The sequence below is a fragment of the Numenius arquata genome, chromosome 5, assembly GCF_964106895.1.
Source record: "Numenius arquata chromosome 5, bNumArq3.hap1.1, whole genome shotgun sequence".
NCBI classification, from domain to species: Eukaryota; Metazoa; Chordata; class Aves; order Charadriiformes; family Scolopacidae; genus Numenius; species Numenius arquata.
In genome coordinates this window covers 63,908,460-63,920,317 of record NC_133580.1, presented here as the reverse complement: position 1 = coordinate 63,920,317, position 11,858 = coordinate 63,908,460, and the positions used below count along the sequence as shown (strand labels likewise).

Below are 11,858 nucleotides of genomic sequence, written 5' to 3'. Positions count from 1 at the left end.
TACCGGCGGAAGGCGGCGCTGCTGCCGCTGCGCCGAGCCCGCCCGGCCCCGACACAAAGGCGAGGGCGGCTGTGGCTGATACCCGCCCTCAGCCCGCCGCACCACATGGCGGCAGCGCTGCGGCCGCGCCTGGCGCCGCCCCCGCCGAAGTAGGCTCCCCCGCCCCGCACTCCTCCCCCGTCCCCGCCGCTCGCTCCTCTCCCGCCCCGGCCCGGCCCAGCCGACCCCTGCGGGAGGAGCGGAGCGGGGCCCTACACAGCCCCGCCATGCTGCCCCCGGGCCGCCGCGCTGTCTGCCGCCCACCTCGCCGCCGACGCCGCCACCACCGGCCGGCGGGGCTGCTGCCCGCCCTCCTGCTCCTGACGGCGCTGGGGGGCAGCGGTGGTGGCGCCGCGTTGCCCCCGGGCTGTAAGTACGACGGTCGCCCCAAGAGCGCCGGCAAAGGGGGGGCGGCGGCGGCCGGCGGCAGCGGCCCGGTGGAGGTGAAGGTAGTTTGCAGCAACTTGGAGCTCGCACAGGTCCTGCCTCCCGAGGCGCTGCCGAACCGGACGGTTACCCTGTGAGTACCGTCCCCGGGAGCGAGGTTTTGGGGAGGGGGGGGGGGGGGTGTAGGAGGGGAGCGCTGGCCTGAGGTAAAATGGCGGGGGGGCGGGCGCGCTTGACCCCCTCTGCTACCGGGGAAAGCCCCATGGTCGGTGTTTTCCATCATATTTCCCAGGATGGTGATTTTTATTTTTTTTTTAGGGGGTGGGGGGAGCGTCCCGTTACCGGCGGGGGGGCAGTGCGGAGCGGGACCGCCCCGCGCAGCCCCCGCCCGCCCCCGCGGAGCAGCATCCCCCCTACCATGCTCCTCCTTGGGGGCTGCTCCCCATCAAAGGGGTCAGGCTTAGGTGTTGCTTTACTAAAAGTAATTCCACAATTCTATTTATTTCTCCTTTTTTTTAAAAAAAAAAAAAACCAAAAAAAACCCAAAAAAACCAAACTTCCCTCAATTTACTTATTTTTCTTAGTCTCAGGAGAAAGTCAGCGTCAGAGTACGGTGTTTTTTGAGGTAGTTTTAACTCCACGAGTGCTAATAGAGAATGGGCCTGAAGCTTCGCAATAGTAAACAGCAACTTAAGTTTTTATTTTGTTTCTTCTTTTGGGGAAAAAAAAAAAAAAAGAAAAAAGGTCAGTTTACTTCCATGTAGCAGTAGGCGGGCACTTTTTATGTGGAGGCAATCCTGGCTCATCCATTTGAATAACAAGTTTCAAACAGGATGTGCAACTTATTCCAAAGTAAGAAATATGTTGCTATTTACTTAGATATGAGTATGCGCATGGGAAGGAAGGATTTGCAAGTTGTTTTTCTTCCTGAGACATTAATTGGTGGCTTTAGCAAAGTTCATAGAATCATGGAATTCTATGAATCTAACCCAATCCCCCAGCCATGGGTTTGAACATCAGCAACATTCCAAGGTGAATGGCCCCAAAAGTGGAACCTAATCCCCGCTTTAGAGAACGTTGAGGTGCCCTGTGCTACCATGGGAAGACTCAAGCATAACCAAGTAGTATGCAAGAAAATCAATGAAAAGAAACTGAATTATGAGTTCTAGCTTAAGATATTTGTCTACTTAACTGGAAATCACAATAATCCAAGTTTAATAAGCATAGAATGTTTATAGTTCTGTCATGAGAACCGCAATCTGACTGCTGCTTTCGTGAGCTTTGACAGCACTGAAACACCAAGGAAGGGCTTCCTTCATGAAGTCTTAGTGAGGTGTGGATCCAGTCAACATCAGATGCATGCATCTGGACCTATGAGAAAAGGGAAAGCCAAAAAAAGGAAGGTGATTAAGGCCACAGTAATTGTTCTCCTTTGGCAATCTGTAAGGACTCAGAGGATATTTCTAAATGACCTGTGAATGTGACCAGAAATACTCATATGTGAAGTTTCTGAAGTAGAAAGAGAAAGCAGAAAGTAGAAGGTGACATCTGCTTGATCAACAAATTCATTTTAGTTGTTAGCCTCAAATGCTTTGCAGCTGATTAACTGTTAAAAGTACAGTATTATCCATTAAAATGGTGATAAAAGTAGATATTAGTATGGTTGATACGCTGAAGTTGACAGTGGGGGTCTTTGGTTCAAAAGAACTTGGGAGTCACAGCTCTCATTGGTGTGAAAGACAAGCAGGTATCAAACACAGCAGCCTTGCTGTGAGTGGACCTTTGTTAATAATTGCAGTGACAGAAGAATTCGGAAGAATCGTTCATCTTTCATGTTGATTTTCATACTCCGTTATCTAGAGTGTATCTAGAGCATATCTATGTAAACTAATTAGTTGCTTTCAGTTTTAACTGGCTTTTGAAGTTCATGACAACTTCTGAAACATTTGGTTTTCCCTTTTAAACTTTTTACTAGACATAGCAAGAAACATGATGATTTTTTCATTGTCATTTGTAGTAAGTATCATAACTGTGTTGATACAATTAGCGTGAAAAGACACTTTGAAATTTTGCTTAAATATAAGGCAAAGGTTATTAAACCAATGCTCCTACTTTTTGTAACTGTTGCGGTTCAGGATCTTTCAAGTTTGTTGAATTTTGAGGCGTGATTTTCGTATCTGAGAGTTTTTTTGTTTGTTTTGTTTTGTTTTTTTACTGAATCCTTTTTAACCTGGTTAGAAAGTTGTGGTGATTTATGGGGTGTGTTGCCAAGTGCCATTTCACTAACATGTTGATTAGTAGTGGCTGGGTTAATCGTTATGTAATCTTTTGCCAAAAATTACTTGTTCTTTTTTTTTTTTTTTTTCCCAAGCTGAAACTTAGAATTGCAGCACTTGGTGGATAGTGGAAGGTTGTCTGATTAGAGTCAAACTGCCCTGAGTTATCTTGATTCTTGTGGGATTCTTCTATTAAGATAAGTACTAGTTCTATTATAGCTTTTTGGATTAGTGGATCACCACAGAGATAAGTAGCTGAAAATAGATCAGTGTGGTGTAGATCAGCTGCATTTTAATTCGGTTAATTTCTTTTATGTTGGCTTTTATTTTGCACAAACCAATTTGAAATAGGAGGACCTATATAGTTTTATATAACTTTTGGGGTTTTGAGTGAGCTGGGAATGACTCAAACGAAGTGATTATATTCATTTTGGAAATCCTGATTCCGTCTTTATCACCGATCAAACTCTTCGACTTTCAGTAGATCAGCTGCTGTGTATTTAGCATTTACAATTTTTTTACCCCCAATGAAATATTTTTGAGGACAAAAGTCTCTAAAAAGTAAGGAAATAAGAGAAATAGTGGAAATTAGAATAAATGAGTAGCATCTGAGGATGCTGGCCAGGTTCCTGCATTCTTGCACACCATTGTAGTTAGCAGTTAACAATGATACTGGTAAGTTGGGCAAGGTCACTTAATTTATGAAATGCCTTGGCATTTGTTTTCCACAAAACATTTTATTGTCCCAGTAACTCGGGTCAGTATTAGAATCTTTAGTTACACTTCAGAAAAAAATATCCTAGTTTGATTTCAAACGATGAGAGACAAAGTAAGTTTGTTTAATGATCAAGCAAGGAAAGCAAACACTGGAAGAAGAGTATTAAAGTATAGAGAGGAGTCTATGGGAAAATAAGTTATGTTTAGGATTTCTGGCAGTACTGTAAATTGAGATTCCTTTAGAATCCAGGTAGAATTAGCTGGTGCTTTGCTGAGCAGTTAGGTCAAATTCCAAGGTGAATTCAAGTTTAGTTATAGCCAAGGAAGGGAGTTTTCATAGTCTTATATAATAAAAACTGATTGGGATGCAAATGAGGGGTGTAACTGTATGAACACCATAGATGGCTTTGACCTTTGTAGTTCAACCGGCCGGATGAGATGCTTTTGGTGTGAAGATAATGTAACTGGGTGAATGTAACTTGGTGCTAGGGCTGACGTGCCCTGTACTTCAGTAGATATTGGAGCCATTGCAGTGATTCACATTTAAGTAAGGAACACACTATGTTCTTGTAACAGAAGGCTGAGATAAGATACCCATTGCTGCTCTGGTTCTTGGATGCAAGCTCAGGTGACGATGTCGTAACGTGTTGAATATTAGCCATTACTTTGCTCTCTGGAAGAGAATGTGTAATCCCGTTGTAGGCAAGCCCATGAAGTTGTAATCCTTGTTATATGTTGATAGTTTTAGCTACCCATTAAGCATAGATTATCCTATAGGAATAGGAATCTAAATAAACAGAGGAAAAGAGTGCGTATGCAGTAAAGAATTACGTTTCTGAATCAGGAGCCTTACTGGTCTGCAAACAACTTTGCTTACCCACATCTCCTGGTAGGAACATGTAAGTAGCAGAGTTTACACTTGCAAGTGTTAGAATTTACAAGACAGAGCATTAGCCTGGATTGCTGTTCAGAACTGTTCAAAGATATGCTTAACTGGGTCACTGTTGAGGAACATCTTAAAATGTCACGCTCTTTGTCCAGCTCCTAAATATAATCATGTCAAACTACATCCAGTAAGCAGCTGAAAGGCATACTTACTTGGCCTTCCAGATATCTGTGCAGCCTTTCCATTTGTAACACAAATGCCTAAATTCCAAAAGTTTCAAAGCAAAAGGTCATTCCTATTGCAAGGAGTCACTTGTATCACAGTGTGTGATTACACTGTAATTACATGACTGCTCTGTAACTATGCCAGTAACTTTTTCCTTTTCTTTTCTTTAGAAAAAGTCCTCTTCAAGTTTTAAAAAGAAAGCAAATAGATACTACATAATGACTTATATTTATGATTTTTTTAATATTCTTTTCTTCTTTGAGGCAGGATCTGATGCTTTGCTAAACTGTTTTCATTTCCTTTGTTTTACTTAGTCTTTCTCTATTATGTGTTTGAAAGAAAAGTGTCCTTTACCAAACTATTGACAAACAGGAAGTATAGGCTTAGTAAATGTCTTCTGTGGAAGCTTGCCTCTCCTTTTAAAGTACGTTTCCATTATTAACTTGAAGGTACTCTTGACAACTAATCCCTTTCTTGTTCAAATAGTCTATTTTAGACTGTTGAAAGTGCTCAGTACTTATACGTTGGGCAGTGATAACATTTTTTGAAGACACAAAGGGCTAATAACTCCCATTAAAACTTATCTTAAAATTTTCTTTGGTCAGTGGATACACGGACTATGCACAATGTATTTTACTCATGAACACGTGGCAGTACAGAGTCAGTACCTGAGAATTGTACCCATAATTTAGTAATTCACAAGTACTGGTGCATGCGTTTTTACCAGGGGTATCCGACTTTTAAAAATCGTTACTGTTGTTTCATTTTCTGTTAGGCTTCTATTCTAGTAGACCTATTCAGTATACATCTATCAGATTTTGTGTATCGCTTTTACCTTGTTGAGAAGATAGATGGCAATCCACATTCAAAAGCAGATGCGTGCTTTGCTCTATGCCCTGTTCCAACACTGATTCATTATTGTGGAGTTATTATTATAACGTATTGATTACTTACAGTATTCTGTTAGGATTTTGTATGCTTTTGTGTATATTTGAGTATTGCAGGAAAATTCCGAGGTCACAATTTGAACAGTGTTTTCTTCTAAATGGCAATATTTTGTTTTACCTAAATAACTATTCAACTTCAGAAGACATCACGTTGCATTGCTAGTACGTATCCACTGGGATGCCCAGTCAAGTTTGAGTAGTGTTCTCTAGTTTCTTTTAGTGTTGCAATAATGGCTTTAAAATGTTTAAAGTTAAATGTGGTGGGTTGTAATTGGTAATAGTCTTCATGCAGTAATGATTGTATCGATTGATTATTTTCTGAAAGATTATTCTTCTATATAAGCATTTTTTAATTGTTTTAGGTGCCTTTTGCAATGAGATGATTGTACTTTTGATTAAATACGGGAAATAATTAGAAATATGGCTCCCGTACCATAGGTATAACTGCTGTATACAACCCTGGGGCTCAAATTTTGAATGAGAGCTATCTATTGATTACTGCTGACTTAAAAATAAGGGAGAAGGACAGAGATACATTCTGCAAAATTCTGGAGAGCAAATTTTAAATTTTTGCAATAAGGAGAAATTATTTTTTAATTCTCTGAGCCACAATATTAATGTAGAGTTGCTCAATATAAGCAATGCCCTTAATGTGTTTATTAGCCCTTCAGTGAGTATTAAATGTTTGATGTGTTATGCTGTATCTAGCCTCAGGAAGAGAGATTTTAATCTTCAGGAGTAATACTTTTTTCTTTCATTGTTGTCTTTTATTGATCAGTAGTACTCCTGGTTTTGTTTCATTATGGCAAAAGTGCAAAATATTAAAATTTAAAAGTTAATGCCAAGAATTAAAGAAATAGAACTAGAATTTGTGCTGCAATGATGAATGAGGAATGAACAACTACACGTGTGTCATTCCTTTCGCTTGCAGCTTGTTCATGTTTCGAAGGTTATTTTTGTAATGAAAAACAAGCATGGAGCTGCAAGATTAGATTTTTCAGAATTTAATGCTTCCCATATGTACTTTGCATGGGCCAGATATGTTGCAGGTTCATGGATTTGTTATTACTCCCTTAATCTTTGTCTTCACCATGATCACAGAATGGTTTGGGTTGGAAGGGACCTTAAAGATCATGGAGTTCCAACCCCCCTGCCATGGGCAGGGACACCTCCCACCAGACCAGGTTGCTCAAAGCCCCATCCAGCCTGGCCCTGGACACCTCCAGGGATGGGGCAGCTACAGCTTCTCTGGGCAACCTGTTCCAGTGTCTCACCACCCTCACAGGAAAGAATTTCTTCCCAATATTTAATCTAAATCTCCCCTCTTTCAGTTTAAAACAGTTAGCCCTCATCCTATCACTACGCTCCCTGATAATAAGTCCTTATAATTTTTGAATCTATACAGTTTAAATGCTTTCTTTGTACCAGTAGTTAATCCATGAAGATTAAAAAATGGTTGAGCATTTCTTTTCATTAGTAAAAATAAATTGTTTTAAATTTAAGACCTTAAGATAAGTGAAGTATATTTCTGTGAGTTTTGCTTTCTGCAGTGAGATAATGAATTTTTCAACATTAACTTGTAAAATCTTAAGTAGTCTGTTAAATATCTGTAGTCTTTAACACAGCAAATAGGTGAGAATTTTATTTTCACCATTGGATTTCACTGCTTGGCTGTTTAGCACTGAAAACTGCAATGTCTCACTGCCCTTAGAGTGCTACAGTGGGACAGATCATATGCATTAATTACTGTTTATGTGCGTTACTGTAGCGTGACTCCTCCTTCGGTAATGACACAGGGTATGTCCTGTGGTGTCCTACAGATCTCCAGGCCACCTCAGAGTTGATGGGAAGCCTTGCAGAGCTGCTCGGTCCCATAGTAGCATAGAGGCTTTGGCGGAGTGTGTGATCCGACCTAGTCAGCCAGGTTTAGCAAGGCTGCCAAATTGTCCTTTTGGAGCAGGAACTTGACCTTTTTGGCAAGGCAGACCAACTAAGAGATTTTTTTTTGGGGGAAAAAAAAATATCCCATATCCCATCAACCCAAACATAATAAATGCAGATTGGTTAAAGATGTTTAAGAAATAGATATCTTATTATTTGCAGAGGGACTCTTTACCAGGGAGTGGAGCAATAGGATGAGGGGTAATGGTTTTAAACAGAGGGGAGATTTAGAGTAGATATTAGGAAGAAATTCTTTCTTCCTAATGTCTGGAAGAGGTTGCCCAGAGAGGTGGTAGATGCCCCTGGAAACGTTCAAGGTCAGGTTGGACAGGGCTCTGAGCAACTTGATCTAGTTGAAGACGTTCTTGCTCGTTACAGTGGAGTTGGACTAGGAGACCTTTAAAGGTCCCTTCCAATCCAAACTGTTCTATGATTCTACCACCTGGCTAACTGAGAAATGGGGAAGAATTATTGGAAATTCAGCAGCTACCCACAAAATCGGGCAGGATTAGTGACTGGGTGCCAGTAGGAGAAGATGGATCATAGAAGGAAATGGTAGTGTTATAACACAGTCTGAGAAAACTCTTCTGGGACTGTCCATGTGATGTGCGATTTCCATCTGAGGAGATGAATGTCAAATCTTTTTTCTGTCAGGTACAAGGACACCTTATTAGTTAGCCTGTAATCATGTTACTATAATCATTAGTTATCTGTAATCATGTGGTTACAGAATAGGTTTTTACCTTGAAACTTAGAGTTTGCAAGTTTGCTCAGGCTTCTAAAAGCATCCTGTAAGACATCCCAAACAACTGATTCTAATACCTCGAACTGTTGTTTTAGGATAACAGCCTCTGGTGTTAACAGGAATTTAGTGAGCCTGTTGACATGCGATTTTGAGAATTGGTTTAAAGTTTCTGTGGCTTGCAGTGAGCTGGCCTTAAAGCTCAGGGAGGTCCTCTTCCACCTTCTCTTCCTGTGTCTGGCACAGGGGTGGTTAGGAGCAAGGGCAGGGGAAAGGAGTTCTCTCCCTCTGAGTGTGGAAAGTAACATCCATATCCAGCTCCCTGTAAAACTGTAGCCTGAGCTGGAGTTGGCGTGTTTGTACCTTCACCTCCCAGTCTCTGGCTGTGTGGGTGGGTTTTTTTCCCTTCCCTTGGCTGTCTGGCTCCATGCCTAGTCAGTTGGGAGCTAAACTACCCCAAAACTGTTCACTTCTGTGGGCTTAGGATGATAAAAATTTTTGTGAAAATGTGTCTTCGTGTGCCAGCAGTTGATAGGAAGTGCTTGCTAACGTGTCTAGACAAAGCACTTTCTAGAGAGCACATATACCTGATAGGAAAGGTAAATAATACATGGGAGCCTGGGCGTGACAGCACATGCTATAATTAATACTACTGTGATATGACACATAGAATGTATTATCCATAACAGCTTAAGTTAGGAGGGTCTGTGTGTGTGCAGTATGTCCTGTGAAGCAAGTTACTCTCTTGCATGTACGTATGGAGGCTGGAGGGGCAGAGTAAACTTGCACTGAACCCTAAAAAGTGTACATGTGCTGGATGAGAAGTGGGAAACTTGGGAGGGAACAGAAGGGAGGAGAGTAAGACAGGAGGGTTGCTACAGAAAAAGTCAATCATTGTCTCTTAAACTAATTAATACACAGGCTAGAGATAATAAGAGGGGTAAGAGAGAACTTGGAGGAAGCTTCCTAGAAGGTAATGGTCACAAAGGTTAGCTACCCACTGCTTTTGGTTAGCTTTAGGAACCGCAACTCAGAGTTAGTGTTGGAAGAAATTGGATGTTGCTGTGTCCTCTTAATTTTCTCTTAGGAAGGCTTTCTGACCTGGGGAAGTACTAGAAAGAGAGGTTTGGTTGGTAAGGTTATAATTTCACAAGAATTTCTTTTGATAGGAGTGTCATCTTCAGCAACACTGTTGCTCATTCTTATATTCTGTTTTGCCCCTCAGTTCTGACCTTTTTCTGAGATGATTTTTATTTAGTACTTTTACATAGAAAATTCACTGAGGTACTTCAGTGGTTGGCACTGTGTTTCACTATAAATAAAGAACTCTGTCCTTAGAGAACGGTTTGTCCTTAAAGAAAGGCAATAAATAAAGCGTGTGGCCACATACTGAATATCGAGAAAAAAATATCTTGAATAGCAGTGCACAAAGTGAGCATCGTTGCTTGAATGATGCAGGGATTGTGTAGAAAACAAAGAAGTCCATCATTGCATCATATAAAGTTAGCACATTCCCAGTTAAAAATGGAATGATATAAATAGACACAGTTTTAATTCTGGAATTTTATTACTTCTGAGTGTTTTAGTTTACAACCTTAATATTGTTTAATGTGCATAATAATGAAATAGCACAGGAAATCTTTTATCTGGTGCAAACTTCTATTTTGCAGATGTTTCATTACTAACTTTCCTCAGTTATAATGTTTTTGTTAAACTGGAAAATACTGTCCCCTTTTGTTAGGGGCCTTGGAAAGATTCGTAATTCTTTCTCTGTCTGTAGTTTGTGGAGTGTTTTCATTTCAGGGTTACTTTTAAGCAAGTGCGGTTCGTGTTCTGCTCAGTCCATTACTTAGGTTTCTTTCCCTTTGACACCAGTAACTCACTGGAAGGCAAGATACCAAGTTTTTATTGAAAAATAGTGGGTTTATATCCTTGTTAAACCACAGCTTCTACAAGATAAACTTCAAAAAATGTATTTCTGTTTGCATGTTCACGTCTTTCAGCAGAAAGCATTTTTCTTGGTTGTACAGTTGGTTATTTTAGTTCAATTTTTGCTGGTGGCCGCTTTCCCAGTCCTTAGAGTATACAGCCATCATCAAGAAATGATCTGATTTATTTTCTATTTCCTGACTCTCTATTTAAGTCTCTCAAAAAGTGTTCTGGAAGCTACTTCAGCATTCAGCTAAAAATTACACTGTCTCCCAGTCTTCCTACTGGCTTCTTGGAGGCCATTTTGACTATTTTGTAACGGTATTACTGGATGTGTGTGTATTTTAATAGTATCCCGTGAAAGGGTTCATTTGTGAAGTTTGGAGATGCATTCGGAATTCTTCTCTAGCTGACTGCTGTCTTAGTGCTGGTTGTTATATAGCTGACAAACCAAAATTGTTTCCTAGAACAAAACTTTTTTCCACATAGTGCTTATTACCTTATTTTAACGTTTAAAAGAAATCAAGCCTTGTTGGTTTTTTTTTTTTTTTTTTTTTTATTTTTCCTCCTGTATCAAAAAGAAAATGATGGTTACATCACCTTTAGTATCTGTTGCTAAAACTCTTTGTAGTACAAAGGACAGACTTTGGGTTTGACTGCACCGTTAGGTTTTGCATGCTGGCAACTGGGCATCTATTGCTAAAGCTCTCGCCAGGATGTAAGAGCCAGAGGTGAGTTTCTTTGCAGAGTTTTGCCAAATTCTTTTGCCACTTTATGGAGCAAAATGGAAACAGGGCTTCCAGATCCAAGCCATGTTCAACAAAGGAACATCTCAGTAATGTTCTTGGAATGGGTGAAAAGCTGGGGTGTGGTGTGGTGGTTTGTGGTTGGGTTTTTTTTGTGGTTTTTTTTTTTTTTGAAAGTTTTGTTGTTTTTTTTTCTTGAGGCGCGTTGTTGCAGATCACCTCTTTCTCTCTGCATCTATTCTGCTCAAAGGAGAGGGAAATGTGTTGCTTAAAGGAGACTTGAGATGTTGTCCATAATGCTTTCTAGAACCTGCTTTCCATCTGCTTTTACCTCCATGTTTCTTGTGTTAATTCCCACAGCTGTGAGTGTGATTGCATGCAGTAGTTCCACATTTTATTTTCTGTAACGGTTGGAAAAGCAAAACACAAACAGATATTGTTGATCATTTAAAAAATAAAAAAAATAATCTGATCTGGAGCTTGTAAGACGTAGGGAGCAACAATGATATTGGGCTATGGAAACACCTTCATGAAATCTCCAGGTACATCATTTATGTTGCAAAGTCAGGTGTTAAAGAAGAGTTGAAGAAGATGGGGATGAGTGGAGATCTGTAGCTCCCTACCATTTTCCCTTTAAACTTCTTAATGATGGAAAAGTTCGCATATTTTCAGAATTACTTGCCTCTTAGGAAAAATTACAGTCTTAAGTTAGAATTAACTTAGAATTATTATTGATCACAAATAATTTTCTGTGTCTAAGTGGTACATAATAGTCCATCATTTTGCTGTACATTACTGCAGAGAAACTGTGAAAGTGACTATAAAACGTATACTTCAAGGTGAATGCTTTATTGTGTTTTGTCTTCTTATGCCACATACCTTAACACTTCAAATAATGTATAGACTAAATATATTAATAGGAAGTTTTAAAATACTTTTTCTTTTTTAAATATTACACTTTTAAGTGTGATAAAATGTTTTAGGTTATATGGAGTGTTGTAAAATCTATCATTTATTGTACTA

The 11,858-nt window shown here is 40.0% G+C and overlaps 1 protein-coding gene across 1 annotated transcript in view; it reads left to right on the top strand.

Moving 5' to 3' along the window:
• Positions 1–217: 217 nt before the first annotated feature.
• Positions 218–11,858, top strand: part of ADGRA3 (adhesion G protein-coupled receptor A3) — a 56,916-nt gene continuing 45,275 nt past the window's right edge. Inside the window, exon 1 of the mRNA XM_074147276.1 lies at positions 218–559. Within this exon, the coding sequence (XP_074003377.1) occupies positions 267–559 (293 nt within the window). The 5' untranslated portion in view covers positions 218–266. The remainder of the gene's footprint in view (positions 560–11,858) is intronic.